Here is a 17525-nt window from a genome sequence, read left to right as displayed (position 1 = left end):
GCCAAGACAGGGAGCTGGTTTATAGGGCAGGTTTGTGATGCTCTGGGCAGGGATCCATTTCTGGGGGCTCCAGGCAATGTCCCTTGGCCTTCCTCAGCTCTGCTCATCCCTGTCAGGCACACAGTGAACATTCCAAGACAACCCTCCCTGCCCTGCACCTTCCAGGTGCTGCTCTCTCTCCCCTCTTTCTACTTTTAGCCCTGCTTCTCCCTCATCATCTCTGAGTTTCCTGTCACATTCCAAGGCTCAACCTTTCCTCTTCCAGGTCCATCAGCCCCAGTAGCTTGCCATATCCATCAGCTCATCCACTGCTTCCCACCCTTCCAGCCTCTCTTCCAAGAACTCAGGGAAGCCCAGTACTGTTACCCTGTGCCAGGGCTCCAGGAACTGCTCCAAACTGCTTGTCCTGGGTGACTGACTGGCACTTTTGGGGAGAAAGTGATCTGCACAACGCTTGTGGACAGGAGGTGCAACAGGTGGATTTGGGAAGCCCACCATGCCTTGCTCCAATGGCTGCAACAGAGAACTCTGGTGATACTCCAGGAATAACCTGGGAATTGAGAAGAGATGTTCCACTAGACCTGTCCATTTCCACAACAGACAAACCCAGCAGATTTACAGCTCTCTAAAAGCTGTCTGAACACCGCTCAGCCATCTTCCCACTACACACACACCCGTCCCAAAGTCAAGGCTGCTCCCAGAAACAGGAGGAGACTACAGGAGAACCCTCTGCCACCTCCTCCTCTTCCCTCCCAGGAGTTTCTTTGGCCCTGCCACCTCCACAGCCACCTCCCCTGGGGACACGAGCACAGAAGGCAGCAGGTACAGGAGAGAAGATGTTATGCACACAGCCAGAGCCAAATCCAAGGAAGCAACGGGAGCTGGCTGGAGAAGACAGCTGGGGGGGTGGGCTGCAGCCAGGCGGGGCGGCACAAAGGCAGCACGAGCAGCACGACCGCGGGTGAAGCTGCATCGGGGTAGGGGGAATCAGCTCTCCAGTGATGACACCACAGACACCTCCAGGAGTTCTCAGGGAAAGCTGGACCCTGCCGGGAGGTGACCTGAGGGGCACGGTGATGGGACACATCGCTCTGGGGTTTGCCACCACCACCACCACCACGCTCAATGAGCCTCCACTCCGTCGATCTCCTCAGTCCTGCCTGTGCCACTAAACCCACTCTGCCCTCTGCGCCCTGGAACCTCCCAAAGCTCCAACCCCAAACACATGTGAGGAACTCCAGCGCACCCCAACCCCCATGAGGGTCACCCCATGGGACTCCTGATTGCAGCATACAAGCTCCCCATGGGCTGGGATACAGCCCCTCTGCTCATCCCTGTGCTTCCATCTTGGACCTCCCTCTCTGGCCCTCTCTCTGTGTCATTCCAAACCCACCTGTCCCCTGCCACACCCACCTGCTTCCTGCCACACCCACCTGCTTCCTGCCACACCCACCTGCTTCCTGCCACACCCATCTGCACACCCACCTGCTTCCTACCACACCCATCTCCCGCCATACCCATCTTCTGCCACACCCACCTGTCTCCTTGACTCCTCCCATCCCACAGCTTGCCCAGAAACCCTTCCCTCACCCACCTCTCCCCCCCAAACCACTCCTTGCTGTCTCTTGCTCTGAGCTTCACCTCTTCTCCATCCTCCCATCCCCAGCGAGCCCAGAGGGTCCCAGCCGAGCTCCACATCACCCACACCAGGGACGTGGGTCATGGAGGACCAGGAGCCTCGGGGACAGGTCCTAGGGGAGGGGACAGGCGCAAGGGGCGGGCACGTACCGTTCTCAGGGTGCTCCATCTCCCCGATGCTGCCATCAGGCGTGGTGCGCTCGTAGTGGTCCTCGGGCAGGGCCAGGGGCCCGATGCGGGGCCCCGATGAGGATTTGCTGCTGGGGGTCTCAGATTCCTCCAGCCCGCTGTCGTAGTAGCTGTGCTGGGAGGGGTCCTGCAGGTCCTGAGCCTGGCTGGCTGCAGAGAACGTCACTCGGCGATGAGGTAACTGCAGACAAGACAGAAGCTGTTGCATCACCCATCCTGCAGGTGAAGGTGAAGGCAAAGGGTGGGGCCATCCATCCTGACCCCATCCTCAGCCCCCAGAGCCATCCTGAGAGACTCAGCACCAGGCTCCATCCCAGCCAAGAGCTCCCCAGCACATGTAGGGAGCACACAGTCCATGTGCTCCCCCAGCCCATCGCTCCCTCCATGGCTCTGTCCAAGCCTCTTTTGTCACCCAGATGTCCTCCCATGGCAGGACAGCTCTGGAAAGGTCCCCTCATCATCACAGTCTCCTGAATCACTGTCTCCACCCTTGAACAGGGGTCCCCACTCGGCAGGTTCCCAACACAACCCCAGAGCCTCGTGTGGCTCCAAATATTCCAAAGCCCCTCTGATGGCATTGCTGCCCAGCACAGAGCCACGGTGACATCCTCCCTCTCCTGCCAGCCCCTGGCCTGACCCCAGCTCCCATCCTCAGGATTCTCCACCCAGGGTCACCACCAGCGCCGCTTTTGTCTGCTCGTTAAGCGTTTCAAAGACCCCACCTCACACTTTCCCTCCCCAGCTCTGCCTCATGCTCGGGAGCAGCTCCCTGCCAGCAGCCATTAAGCCACAATCATTATCCCGCTCCAAATCCTTCCCCCAAATCCTTCTTTGGCGTGATTACCGAGGAGTGGAGAGGGTAGCACGAGTTCAAGGGGCAAGAGTGGGGAATGAAACAAAACCACCGAGAGCAAGAAAAAGCCACCACAATATTTCTCCACCAGAAACATGGGCAGAAGGCCAGAACGGGAATTATTTGATGGGGATCTGAAGGTGATGAGGCGAGAGAGGAGCCAACACATCGCCTAGGCTGAATACCTTTTTTTGTGCTGGTGTCTTTACTACAAATCAGTGGCAATCAGGCGTCCCACACACAGCGAGCACCGGCCAGGAAGGGGAAGGAATTGAGACGAACAGAGGGAAGGAACACAGAGGGAGCATTTAGATGAGCTGCTTTAAGGTTGGTTGGACCTGATTAAATTCACCACAGATGCTTAGAGACCTGATTTAAGTAACTTCAGAGCTGTTAGGTCTGCTTTTTTTTTTTTTTTGCTTTTTTTTTCTTCCCCACGACTCTTTTTTTTCTTTTTTCCTGAGGAATTTGTAGAGAATCAGGGAGCTTCCAGAAGACTGGAAGCGAGCTAAAATAGCACCTGTCTTTAATGATGAGAAAAAAGAAGAGCTGGAGAATTATAAAACAGTTAGCTTAATTTCAGTTCCTGGAAAAATACTGAAGCAGATAAAAGAACTCTTTGTAAGTACCTACAAGATAACAAGGAAATGAGTAACAGCCACTGTAGGTTTGTCACAAACAAACATGTCAAGCCATTGAACTCCTTCCTTTGAAAAGACAGCAGGCCTCGTGGAGGAAGGAGGAGCAGTAAATGTTCTAGCTCGACTTGAAGAAGTTTTTTTTTTGACACTGTTTTAGCTGATTTTCTCATAAGTAATGCAAGCAAACAGCGGAGGTGCAGCACAGTACATCCCTGCCTGGGTAATGTGGGTGCAAATCATTTAGAAAGTGTTATTCCCAAAGGAATTACTGCAGGCAGCCTTTTCAGCTGGGATCATGGATCAAATTAAAGCTCCAAGTTGTGTCCCGAGTCCATTGCTGGGCTGTGTCCTCATTAACTGCTGGCATGACAGATGTGGGATGGATCTGTCACATCTGCACCCTGGGGAGGAGTAATCACAGCTGGCTGAGGATCACTGCACATCACAGGCTGGGGATCCACCCACGGTGCCAACCTCCCACCCAAAAATGCTTCTAAACCGGGATGTGTGAACAGGCTGGGATGTGCCAGCTCTGTGCCAGGAGGCTGAGCTGGGCACCAGTTTTGAGGAGAGGTGCCCCACTTCAGCAGAGAAGAACAGACAAGCAGTTGTTAGAAACCATGACAAAATATTAAAAAAAAAAGAGAGAGAAATTTGTTAAGGGAAGAGAAGGTTAAGCGTGGCAAAGGCTGGAAAGAAAAAGCCTCTGCTTGGGAGCGCTGGCAGATAAGAAGGAGTGAACCTCTACGTGCAGCAGGGAAGAGAGGGTGAATCTCTATGGCAAAAACCCCACAGTGGCAGCTCTGGCCAAGTGCAATCACAGCATCATGGCAGGGTTTGATCTGGAAGGGCCCTAAAGCTCATCTCAACCCATGGGCAGGCACCTTCCACTAGCCCAGGTGGCTCCAAGCCCTGGGCAGCCTGGCCTTGGCCATTTCCAGGATGGGGCACAGGCGCCCTGTGCCAGCGGGTTGCCAGAGCAGAGGGTGCAAGCCCTGTCATTAAGGCACAGGTGAGCCCCTCTCGGGAGGGCTCTGGAGGAGATGAGCACAAGGCAGCGCTGCCCAGGTGCCAACGACCCTCTGGAGACCTCTGCCAGCCCGCAGGGATTGTGTAGAGCCTGGCATTCCCCTTGCACCCTGCCCACCCAGCTGAAACCAGTTTCCTGCCTTGCCACGGCCCATCCCGAGCTCCGGGCTCCTGCTTTCCCTCCGTGCTTGCACCAGCCCAGCCAGACGAGCCGGGCTCCTCGGGGTGCTGCGATAACACAAATAAACAACCTCCCAAAGCCAGCTTGTGACAGCCACCATCCCCCCCACCCCCGAACAGCAGCGATTTTACCTGAAAAACACCTCCTTTAAATGTCACCTCCTGCCAGGCAGCCCTTGAAAGGGCTCCTCACACTGCAGGGCTCCCAAGCCCTGTCCCCTGCAGCCCCACAGGGCGCGGGGAGTGCCCCCCTCCCTCTGTGCCCAGCCCCACCAGCGGCTGCCCTGGGAAGCTCTCCACCCGCACAGCCCTGCTCTGGAATCGTGGAAAGGCATAGAATCAATTTGTCTGGCCCTGACTGGCAGAAATTGGGTTTGGTGTGACCTTTCTGCAGGAGGTTAAAGAGCCTTTGAGCACACAGCGGCCTCTGCACAAGGAGCTGCTTGTGCAGGGCAAGGGAGGCACGCTGGAGCCTTCTGTTTGAGGAGTCAGACACAGCAGGTCCGAGTCACAACCTGCAAACAGCAAATCTGTTTGGGGGCCTCATCTTTTCTTGCCCCAGTTTTTCCCTGTTCCTCATCAGAGGAGACCTTCGCAGGTGCCATCTCACAGAGCTTCTTCCAGCGCCTTCCTGCCCCTCCAACCTCACGAGTTTTTCCACCTGAGGTCCGTGCCAGCCTCTTAACCCCATGCTACTCATGCAGCGTGACCCTTGAATCCATTTTCGGGTCGGCGCTTCCCAGGATATCGGCCAGCATTCCCCATTCCTCCACACTCAGCTTTGCGCCGGGCTGCGTTAAAATGCACTTTGTTTAAATGGGCCCAGTTTACCAAGCAATTGGGATTGCTCTGCATGACTGCTCCGTCCTCAGCACCATCTCCCACTCCACCAATCTCCGTGGCAGCCACGGGTTTATCAGCAGTGATTTTAGATTGCCTTCCAGACCATTGATTACGGCGGTGAATGGCAGCGGGCACAGCGCTGCCGAGGAGCAGCTCCAGGAGAACCTCGCTCCACGAGGAATTCCAGCCAAGCTTCCCTTCTCTAAGCTCTGGATAAACCAGATCTGCCTCACAATGCCGTGCTGAGAATCCCAGAATCCCAGGTTGGAAAAGCCCTCCAAGGTCATTGAGTCCCAGCTGTGCCCGATCCCCAGCCTGGAGCATTCAGTGCCACCTCCAGGTGTTCCTTTAACACCTCCAGGGATGGGCACTCCAAACCTCCCTGGGCAGCTCCTCCCAATTCCTGACCACCTTTTCCATGGAGAAATTCCTGCTGCTGTCCAACCACAGAACAGCACATGCAAAATAATAAAGATAATAACAAGGATAATGACAAAATCCTCATTATCAGCTGGGTGCATCCATCAGTCTCCAGCTGCTGTGTACCCAACACAAACCAGATCTGCCTCTCCAGCCCCACAGGAATGCCTGGAGCAGTCCTTGTTCCTCACAGAGGCCAGGACCATGCCTAAGGAAAGGTTTAAAAGCTGGACCTGTCACGTAATGCCACTGCCCAGTGTCCCCTGCCATCAGCCACAGTGACTGACGTCAGTGCTATTTCCATCAGCCATTCCCTGCTTTAGCCATTAATCCAGTTGTTCCCTGGGGCTGCTGAGGACAGTGAGCATTGCACAGCCCCAGCTCTTCCAGCTGCTCATGGCATCACTGCCCTCCCAGTCCTGCCTGTCCCGGGCTCCCCAGCTCCACAGACACCTCGGGAGCAGAGAGATCTTTGGTACAAATTATTCCGTTCAATTATGTCAAATATCTCTATTTTGAATGCCTTTGCAGGTTCCCAACACATGGGCAGGTCCCACATCCTACGTTGTTATGTCTCAGCCCAAATTACTCCAACTATTTAGTCAATACTTTGGCATTTTTCTCCATAATTAACAATTTTGCAATCTCCACTTGGAGTTGACAGTTCCTGAATTCCACTTCTTACCAGCACATTTTTAAAAGTACTTATTGTGTTGACTTTGTAATAATTGATTTTCCCCCAATGTCTTTGGCTTTGCTTGTTAATTTTCTATACTCCAGAACAACTAATTTCTCCTAATTGCTGTAACTCCCTCCTTTTACCCCCAGTATTTATTGATTTCCTACTTCCAACTGCTGCCACTGTGCTGGAATGGGTTTTGGGGCAGAGCTGTCTATTTTCTCAGCTGAGAAATTGTGGCTTTGGACTAAAAAAAATGCATTTTTAGGGCTCTCCAGTGCTTGCTGTGATATTCCTGATGGGGGATGTCTGTGCCAGCTCCACATCTGAGGGACAAACAGAGCCCTTGCCCCCCTCTTCCTGCAGGGATGTTCATCCCTGGGAAAATCCTGCAGGTTCCAGGCATTCAAAGCTCAGGGATTCTTCCTGAAGAGGAACCATTGGCAGCTCTCCCTCCGATGACCCCCATCCTCTGGGAAGTGCTCTGCTGCCTTTTTGAGTCTGTGCCTGCTCCTGCCTCCGCGGATTCCGGCAGCAATGAACTCCCGGCCCATGTGCTCACTGGAAAAGCTCTTCCCTTTGCTCCTGCCTCTGCTGCCTGCTCGTTTTGCCTTGAACTTCTCCTGCCTGCAGGGTTGTGAGGGAACAGCAGTAATTGCTCCTCACTCTGCCCCTTTCCAATTCCACAAATCCAGGCTGCATCCTGCTCTGTGTCTGCTCCTGCAGATGCCAGACAGGTCTGGCCAGCCCTGCTGCCCTTCCCTGTGCCCCTTCCAGCCCTGCTGCCCTTCCCTGTGCCCCTTCCAGCCCTGCTGCCCTTCCCTGTGCCCCTTCCAGCCCTGCTGCCCTTCCCTGTGCCCCTTCCAGCCCTGCTGCCCTTCCCTGTGCCTCTTCCAGCTCTTCCCCAGTTTTCCAGCCACAGGGAAGCCATGCCCAAACCCACGGCTCCAGTTTTGGGGCTCGTCCGGCAGTAGCTGGAACTTGTTTTGGTGAGGAATTTTTGTGGGCTGTCCCCGACCTGCCCAGTCCTGGCTGCACATCCCAAACTCCCCAATGCCAATCCCTGACTGTGCTGATTCCTTCTGCCATGAGGGCATGTTAGGAAAAAATATACTGGGAGAAATTTCTTCATGGAAAGGGTGGTAGGGCATTGGAAAGAGTGGAATGTGGGTGGTGGAATCGTCGTCCCTGGAGGTGTTCAAGGAACACTGGGCTGGCTGACATCAAATCTTGATGACCTTGGAGGTTTTTTCCAGCCTTAATGATCCTGTGAGGATTCCCACTCATGGATGCTGGATGGGACTAAAAGGACCCCACACTGCTCAGCCCCTCTGCTCCCTCCTGCCTCTTCCTTCCCTCATTCAAACATCTCCAGCTCCCACCAGGACCTGCACCGGGCTGGTTCTCCTTGCTAAACCCAGGGAAAACAAACTCAGCCCAAGTGACAGCAGTGCCAGGAGGGAACAGGAATTTGGGATGTCACCATGTCCCCAGTGCCTGTGCAGAGGGCAGGGACGGAGCAGCAGGAGAAATTCCATTGTTCACAAAGGAAACCATAAAATCCGCCCCAGGCACCCTTTTCCTGCTGGCAGGGAGGGAGGGAGGGGAGCCACCAGTGGGGAAAATCCAACCCTTGTTAACTGGCTCGCTGCTGATCCCAAGGCGGGATCCTTGGCTCCCGGGCTCCTCTGGCAGCTCCTGTGCCTCCCCACACGCCAGAAGCCTCCTTTCAGGCAGCTGCCAAAGGAGCTGCTTCCCCAACAGCTGCCACAATGCAGCAACTCACAGGGCCGGGAGTGAAAGGCAATGTCAGAGCCAGCGCCCGGAATATCAAAATAAGTGACAAGGGAGCCATTGTGAGTTGGGAGTTGCTCAACTTCAGATGGATTCGAGAACCCCTCTCCTTTACAAACCAACCTGGAGCGATGTAATATCCCGGGATTTGGAGAGGAAGAGAGAAAGATAAACCCAGGGACTGTGCTTGGAATGACCCAGGGCCATCTTTCCATGGGTGGAGACTTGGGAATTATTTGCTTTGCCTGGTGAGGAGCGGGGCTCCACTACAGTGCAGCACAGCCTTTGGAGCAGGAGGCTGAGAGGAATATTATGTCCATGGAAACCAGGGCAGGCCTCGAGGAAAGCTGGAGCTGAATTGCCAAAACCATTCAGGGCAACACTCAAGCTGCAGGAAACAGGGGACAGGCTCAGCTCGTCACTGAGCCGACCATTTTACAGCTCCTCTGAGCCACCAGAGCTTCTGCTGCCGTGCTGGGGTGAGGATGGAGCTGAGACAGCTCTTCCCATCCTTTTCCATGACCCTCCAGCAGCACATTGTGTAGCCACTTTCCTGATTTTTTGGGTTCTTTGATTTTGTTTATTCAAAACACTCATTCAGGACCTCCCAAGATTTTGTCTCTGAAGGTGGTGTCTCCCAAGGAACACTGACAGTTCTGGAGCACAGTTAAAGGCCCAAATTTGTGATCTACCAGTCTGACCTCGCTGGGGTCACCTCCACCACAGCCACTGGGGTCCCACAGAGCACATCAGCCATGGGGTGACAGCTCTGCTCCGTGATGCTCTCGGGGGTCTCGTGTGGTGGCTGAGCCTGCCCACAATCCCTGTGTCCATCCCCAGCTCCCAAAAACCCTTCAGCTCTTTCACTGCTGACAAAGCAGAGGGAGGAATCCACAACCAGAGGAAAACCATGCAGGAATCCATGGAATCCCACCTCCCAAACCCAGGTATTATCCCAAAAAAGGCACCTGCTCCCCCTCCCCAGTGGCTGCTCAGCTGACAATTAGCCAGTGCTGACCTTGCACTCAGCAGAGCCAGTCTCCAAGTCCTGCCGAAATAATGATAGCAGAGCAGCCAGCCTCAAATGGACATCAGTTCCCGAGGCACTATTTAATGAATAAATCCAGGGAAAATGCGGGCTGACTCCACATAGGTGCCCCGAAGCCTCCTGAAATTTGCATGATGCTCAAAGAAGCCGCCAAAGCCCGGTGCCAACCTGCCTGGTCAGATCGAATTTATCTAACTCAGAGCAAGATCTAACGCAATTAGAAACCCATTTAGGCAGCCTGGGGACAGAGCCTGCCTAACCCTCAGCCTATCCCAGCTCTGAGCTCATCCAGGAGGTGCCATCTGGCTTTTCCTTGGGTGAAATGAAGATGGGCAAGGAAAATACGGAAATAAATCATCGGAAGGGTGAACGGTAAAATCGAAAGGGGTCATAATCTTTATGGAATGATGTCTAAATTGGCCTGGCTTTGCTGTCCTGGAATGTCTGTCACCATCCAGCTGATAATGGAGCTATTCTGGAGATGGTTGGTGTGGAGTGGAAATTGCCCTGGACGCAGCAGGAGGCCTCATAATCACGTTAAAACCATCTGAAGATCCCAGGGAGGAAAAAGCTTACGGGACTGGGAGCAACACTTGAATAAAACCCTCGAGGAACCCAACAGCTGCAGAGTGGGAAAATAATGCTGGGGAAATAATGAGCTAATCTGGCTCCCAGTTGCACCCAGTGGAGCTGACAGGAAGTGTTGAAGGCTCTGGGGAGTTCAGGGGGTGCAAAGCTGTAGACTCAGGACTCTATTAAAAAACATGGAGATAACAGGAATGCTTCCACTGAAGCCTTTCCATGGAAAAACCTGTCAATTTGCTGAAATCAGATCATTATTCAAGCGAGCTCCTTGTTCCAGGAGCATGAGGGGCGTGGGGGGAGATCTTTGCTGACACGTGAAAATGAAAAAATGATGCTCTTGCAAAGGTACCTTTCACTTCAGGACTCCAGCCAAGTATTAATTATGGAGCTCAACTCAAAAAGGTCAGGCAGGATCACTCCTTTAGAAATTACTAGAAAAAAATAACATTCATATATAATATATATTCTGATTGACTTGGGAAATGGGGGAAAAACTGTCAATTCTCCCTGATTTGCTTTCAAATTGGAAATTTTCCTCTGAGGGTAAACCTGTTTTGCAACCAGCTCCATTTCCACAGGCGAAGGGCAGCAGCTCTCCCTGTTTGCCCAAGGGATTGTGCCTGTTCCAGAGGTCTGGGCACCCACACACTGCCGAGACGGGCAGAGCCCTCACTTTAGTGGTCTGCACCTCCTGATGAATGGAGATACCAGTGAGACAAACCTTCCTTTGGAGACATCAAACAGGTAGGACAAGTCATAGGGAGGCTTCTTAGGGCCACTTATCTTGCCTGCACTGCTCCCATTCCCATTCCCACTGGCGCAGGACCCCTGGGATGGATGAGCTCCTCAAATCCCAGGATTGCTGTCACATCCTCGGCCAAACCAGATCCTGGCTCCAGAAAAATTTCCAGCAAAGGTTTCTGAGCTCTCTGGGCAAGAGATGGTCCCTAAGAAACCGTGATCTACTTGAAATCCATGGAGAAAAAAACCCACCCAAGCTCCTCCAGGCACTTGAGAGCATGGAATCACAACACCCCTAAAGGTCTCACCCAGCCTGAATGAGAACGAAGGGCTCTTCAAGCATCTGAAACACGGGTTTTGCTTTCCACGGGGCTCGAGTGCTTTTGATGAGCAGGAAGATGAACGGATGAGTGTGAGAGGAACATCACACATCGCTCCAGCAGGACACTTCCAGCAGGATCTGAGCCACGAGGTGCCCCCCCAGCAGGGCCAGATCTCTGCCGGAGCCTCCCCGGCAGCTGCTCCTGAGCACCGGGGAGCGGGGAGGATGTGAGAACCAGGCCACGTGGGAGCAAAATAGCTGCAGGCTTTCAGGTTGCTCAGGCCTTTCAAGATGTCTCCGAGGAGCTGAATCAGGGCACGCTGCTCCGAGAGCTCCGGAGCAGGATCAGTTCTCAGGGAGAGAGGTGGGGATTCGCTGCCCTCCCCAAAGGATGGCTCCGAACTTTGATGGAACGTGCCAGGATCCCTGTGCCACGTGCAGATAGGAGATCAGAGAGGGCGTTTTGCAAGCCAGGAGGAGCTCAGAAGGATGTTTACATCCTGGGAAAGGGGCATCTTCAGGGATCTCTGGGCAGGAGCCACAGAAGGATGGAAGGGATGAGGTGGTGCAGCTTTCTCCTGCTCTCCTGGCAGGTCACAACCCACGCTCCCACCACAAACCCACCCACGCTTCCCTGCAACCAGCCGAAGGGCTGAGGCAGTAAACAGCCTCCACCACACAAGGCATTGATGCAAAACAACCAGGAATGTATTTTAAGGGATCTGGGGGAGTTGTTTTCTTTCTGGTCCTCTGCCTGACCTCCTCTTCCTCTCGAGAATGTGGGGTTGGGAGTCACACTGGGAAAAGAAGCCTTTACTACAGGTAGGATATCGAAACCAGGTCTTCAAGGGTGCAGAGACCTCCAGAAAAATTCAGAAAGTCAGAGAATAGAATCGCGGAATGGTTTGAGTTGGAAGGAACCTTAAAGCCCTTCCCATTCCACCCTCTGCCATGGCACCTTCCACCATCCCAGGCTGCTCCCAGCCCTGTCCAGCCTGGCCTTGGGCACTGCCAGGGATCCAGGGGCAGCCACAGCTGCTCTGGGCACCCTGTGCCAGGGCCTCCCACCCTCCCAGGGAGGAATTCCTGCCCAATATCCCATCTAAATCTCTCCTCTTTTAGTTTAACAGAGTTCCTCTTGTCCTATCACTCTCTGCCTGTGTAAAATCTCTCTCCATCTTTTTCCGGGGCTCTCCTTGAAGTACAGAAAGGGTCAGGACAAAAGGCAAGGTCAAGGAAGGACCTGCTGAGTGAGGCTGAGTGGCAGGTCTGACCGCAGAGGTGAAGCCAAGGCTGAGCTTCACCCAGGTTGGACTGGTGGATGCTGCAGCCACAATCAGAGGTGACAAGAAAAGGGACACCAAAATGCCAGGGGTGACCTCCTCACCGCTGTTCAGTCCTCCTGTGCCTCAGCTGGGCTGTCTGTGCTTTCTGGGGTGCTGAAGGATCAGGGCACTGCAGGAAGAGCCTCTTTGGGAATAATCTCCCCTGACCATCTTGGTTTCTCCCAGGAGCAGGGCTGGGTTGTGCAATGGCAGCACAGCCGTGCCCTGGGGATGGGCCGTGCCCAGGGCTCCTGGCAGGTGCTCTCACAGGACAGGGGTGTGGGGGTGAGGGCGGAGGGGCAGGAAGGTAATTTGGGCCTAGCACAGGGCTCAGCATTCCAAAGGATGTGCCAACCAGTGGGAGATTTACCAGGGCACCACGGGGACTGTGTCCAACACCCCAAAGTCACGAAGGGGCTCTTTGGGACCTGCCCTGGCACAAGGGGATTCAGTCTGGGGGTCCTGGCTGAGCACCAGAGCAGAGCAGCCACCCCCTTGCTGTTGTCCCACAGCTCCCAGGGAAGTCTGACACAATTCCAGCCACTCTGTGCCCTTTGCTCCAGGCATTCCTTAGCCCTTCCTCCCTCCACAACAGCCTGTCCTACATCCTGCACCCTTTTATTACCCCAACCTCCTTCCATCCCATCCCAGAACATCCCAGCTCTGTCCTCACCGCACCCTCCACCCCCTCCAGCTGCATCCCACCCTCTGTGCTTCACCCCACCCACAGCCTCTGGGTGCTCTGTGGGCTGAGGGGCCTCCGAGTGCCTGGGGACACACAGGGACCTCGGGGACACACAGGGACCATGGGGACACACAGGAACCTCGGGGACACACAGGGACCTCGGGGACACACAGGGACCATGGGGACACACAGGGACCATGGGGACACACAGGGACCTCGGGTACACACAGGAACCTCGGGTACACACAGGGACCTCGGGGACACGCAGGGACCTCAGGGACACTCCCTGCCACAGCCCCAAGTTCTGCCCCAGGATTTGGGTGCTGGGTGAAGCAGCCTGCAGGGCTGGGCCCCGCTCCAGGGAACAGCACTGCAGCTGAGAGCCCGGCCGAGCGGGCAGAGCAGTGCTGGGAATATCAATCAGGGAGCCTTGGAGCGGGCGGCTTCACACACAGCCAGGGCTTTCATCCCCCAGGATCCACAGCTCGGCCGGCAGAGCCAGCCAGGGGCTCAGCCCTGCGCTGGGAGGGCTCAGCATCCCTCTGTACTGGGGCCAGCACGGTCAGGAGAGACTGGGGAAAGCCAGGGAGAAGGGAGAGATCAGGAGAGAGGGTGGAGAGGAGCAGACACAGTTGTGAAAGACGTGGGAAGATTTGTGCGGGGGGGAAAGGAGGAGCTCCCCAGATCCGGGCCAGGAAAGGCCAATGCTGGCTCCAAGGGCATCAGGCAGGGGAGAGGCTGAGGCTGGGAGAAGGGAGAGGAAGAGGAGGGCAGGGAGGAATGGCAAGATGGGAGCTGGGCAGTGCTGGAACTGGACAGCCCCAGGCACGGAGCACAGGCTGGGTGAGCCTTCAAGGGAGAAAGGACAAGGTCCCCAGCGCTGGTGGGGCCCGGGACTGGCAAGCAGGAGAGACCCAGTGACCTCCTCGATGGCTTAGGGACAGTAAGTGCCATTATCTCCTTGCAGACACTGCCTACAAAGCTGTCACCTGGCCAAGGCTGCCCACCCTGCTGTCACCTGCTGTCACTGTGTCTGCCCCACTGCCACCCTCCCCACAGCACAGCCTGTGCACAGCCCTGTACCCCTCTCCCTGAGGCTGTGCACCCCCTGTGCCACCTCCTGCCGCAGTCCAGGCTGCACAGTCCCCACTGCCACCTCCTTGGGGATGGGGGCTGTACCCTGCCCCGTGCCACCTTCCCCCTGGGGGAGATTCCAGCTGCAACCCTACATCCCCTTCCCTGACACGCAGCCTGTACACGTGTCCCTGCCACCCCATGTCACAGGGTGACACCTCCGTGCCACCTGCACAGGGTGCTGGTGCTGTCACCTCCCCCTGCAGCACAGCCTGCGCACACCCACGCTTCCTCTGGCTGCACAGCCAGCCTGTACCAGGGGGTTGCTCTTCTTCCGCAGCTGAAGCTCCTCATTTTGAGGTCCCAGGTACCCCTTGGTGCTCTCACTCCCTGCCATCAACCCAAGTCCCCAGCCAGGAGCCACCGCACCTTCCTGCCTTGCCCGTGGTGCCCTCAGCATCCCCAGCAATGCCGCAGCACAGTGCACGACCCACTCCCCACCCTGTCCTGTGCTCTCCCGGCACCCCCAGGCACCCCAGTGATGCTCACAAGCTGCTGTGCTTTGACACAGCCACTCTTCCCAGCAGACCCAGGGATCTGCAGCCCCTCAACACCTCTCTCACTCAATCTCAGCCTGGCGGAGCCAAATCGGACCCAAGCCCAGTCAATCGCAGGAGCAGGGGCTGATTCGCAGTGCAGAGGAACAGCTCCCAGCACAGCGTGTCTCTGAAACTGGGGAAAAGCAGGGCAGGTCCCCCATGAACCCTCAGCTCCATCTGCAGCTCCTTGCTGGATCCATTTATCAGCTCATTCCACGTGAACGACCTTGAGAAAACCCACTGACCCAGGACAGTGGGAGACTTTCCCAGACATCTGCCAGCACCTAAACCTGCAATTTATGGAGACTCTGAGCTAAATTCTCAAACAAGACGATTTCATTTCTGTCCATTACAGCTACAATATTCCTCTCCTCCCCTCCTGCAGAGAGTAATTAATGCTGCACCGCGCTCCGAGCCCGCGGGCAGGTGCAGGAACCTCTGCTGAGCTTGCTCACGTTCACACTGTTCCAGCCGCCTTCCCGGGTGGTGGGGGGCTGTAAGGACCCGGGGCACTTCTTGGGAAAGGATGTGGAATATCCCCTCCCAGTAAAAAAGGATGGAGCCTGGGAGCCAGGCAGAAGAAAGAGCCGCTCCCCACGCCAGAGCTGAGTTCTCACCCCAGGTTCATCAAAGAGCTGCCGAGGACGAGGCAGGAAGGGAAACTTCTCTCAGAAAGTTCCCAAAGGGAAGCAGATAGCAGGGCTGAGCCAAGCCCCCAGACTGCCCTGCCCAGCCCTGCGGGGAGCAGTTATTGAGGTGGTTGCTGGTGTCTCCTTTCCTCCTCTGCAGCCATCGCATCTCCCCGCGGGTCCCAGCCCTGCCTGCCCAGGAGGCCCAGACACTTCCTGGATGGTTCAAGATAAAACCTTATGCTGTTAGCAAAACAAACGAGGAGGCTGTGGGAGCCAAGGCTGGCACAGGGCTCAAACCACCGAAGCCAGAACCACTGGTTTCCCCGGCTGATCTAATCTCTCCCAGCGTCAGAGCTCTTCGGCCCCGGCAGCCTGGTGAGGCCACAGGAGGCCCTGGGGAAGAGGTGAACTGGTGTGACAGGAGCAGGGATGGGTGCCCTAGTTTGGAAGAAAAACCAGGAGAAACAGGAACGGGTGGCCAGGGAGGGGGCCCCTGAGACAGGATAGTGGGATGGTGGGAGAGGGGTGTTGGACTGTTCCTGCCTACCAGGATCCATCTTTTCTCCAAACAGCTGGAGACAAGAGCCTGAGCGAGCCCCATAGCATTGGCATCACCCCCATCCATCCTGCCAGGAGATCCCAAACAGGGCAGAGCCATCTGTGTGGGGAGCAGGACCACCCGGATCCAGCAAGCCTTCCTGAGAGGATCTCTCCTTCCCATCACCTCCCAGGGTGGGGGAGCACCGGGATCCAGGCGCTGCTGACATGCCAAGGCTCCATCTGCAACTGCGTGCGCCCTCATTGCAGCACTGCGGCGGGTGGGAGCCGGCGGCTGCCAGCCCGCGCCGGCGGGATTTGGGTCAGGCTAGCCAGGCACAGGGATCTGCTCGGCCACGCTCTGGCTGTGGGACGTGGGTGTGGCTCAAGAGGATGTGGGCATCAACCAGAAGAAGCTTTGAGGGAGGATGTTGGTGTGAAATGAAACGAAAGCTGGGCAGGCTGGGCCGTGGCTCAGATTGTGTCCACATCCACACCTCTGTGTGTGTCTGTGTGTGTGTGTGTGTGTGTGTGTGTGCGCAGGTGTTGGGAACCCTGACCTGCAAGAACATCTTCAGAGGGCCAGGAAGTGATTTCACATGGGACGTGTCAGCCTGGGGATGAAGGGTCAGCACCATGAGGCCTCTGGACTGACCACACTGGGGTGTGGGGGAGGGTTTGTGGAGATGGCTGGCCCACGTGAGCATCACTTCTGGCCTCCACAGGGCCTGAGTGCTCCAGTGGCCAAGGACATGGGAAATAGGCCTGGGGAATTGCTGGGCATGAGAGCCTCCTCAGGGCCAGCAGGGAAAATAAGGCACAACCGGTCAAAAATAGAAAACTTTATTGAAGTCAAATCCAACAGGGCAGCTGAGCTCAGCCCCACGGCAGGAGCCCAGCCTGCCGCTAACTGGGGTACAAAGAAGGGGGCAGGGGTCTCATGGGGAACAGGGGGTACAGCATGGGTGGGAGTGGGTGGTCCTCACCCACGGGGCTCCAGGAAGAAGATAAAGCCACAGGCACTCGCTCCCCCTCTCCCTCCCTGGCTGGTTAAGGATAGAAGTGCCAAAGCAGAAACGTGGTGCAAGCTCCTAAGTGGCCAGACAGCCCAAGATAGAGGGTCCTGCAAGCTCCGCACTCAGCCCACGGCCTCACGGCTCAGCTCCAAGCTCCAGTGCACACCAGCGAGCAGCCAAGACCTGCCTCCGCCCTGCCCCGCACGCAGAGACCCCCCGGCAACACCAAGAGCAGTGACCCAACCGCAGCAGACACCCCAGTGCCCCTCTCCCCCGGCCCCCAGCACAGCCCCAGCCCTGCCACACGGACGGGCCATTCCCGTGCCACCAGGATCTGCGGAGCCTCTCCCGCAGAGCCACAGCTGCAGGCCCGGTGCTCGTGCTAAGGGAAGCCTGGATTTCACCGCACCGGCTGTGGCAGAGGGCCCGAGCCTGGGGGAAGCTGAAGCCTGAGCCTGGGAAAAAGGCAGAGCTCTGCTCCTCCACCCAGCCCCACCTGCCCGGGCAGCCGCAGCGGGCGCACAGCTCCCTCTGAGGTGCCCTGGTGCAGGGATGGTGGCAAGTTCAGCCACACCAGCAGAGCCGGGCTGGCAACAGTGAGGCCAGAGCCTTCCCAGCTGTGCCCTGGAGCAGGGCAGGGCTGGAACCCGGCTGTGGCAGGAACAGGACCAGTCCCTCCTCCCCATGAGCCAGCC

At 56.3% G+C, this 17525-nt stretch overlaps 1 protein-coding gene across 3 annotated transcripts in view; it reads right to left on the bottom strand.

Moving 5' to 3' along the window:
- Positions 1-17525, bottom strand: part of PCDH1 (protocadherin 1) — a 53724-nt gene that overhangs the window by 23899 nt on the left and 12300 nt on the right. For all 3 annotated transcript variants that reach the window (XM_058848564.1, XM_058848563.1, XM_058848565.1), the window contains exon 4: positions 1789-2008. In XM_058848564.1, coding sequence (XP_058704547.1) covers positions 1789-2008 — 220 coding nt within the window. The remainder of the gene's footprint in view (positions 1-1788; positions 2009-17525) is intronic.

Source organism: Poecile atricapillus, chromosome 13 (genome assembly GCF_030490865.1).
Source record: "Poecile atricapillus isolate bPoeAtr1 chromosome 13, bPoeAtr1.hap1, whole genome shotgun sequence".
Taxonomy (NCBI): Eukaryota; Metazoa; Chordata; class Aves; order Passeriformes; family Paridae; genus Poecile; species Poecile atricapillus.
This window is presented reverse-complemented; position numbering and strand designations above follow the sequence as displayed.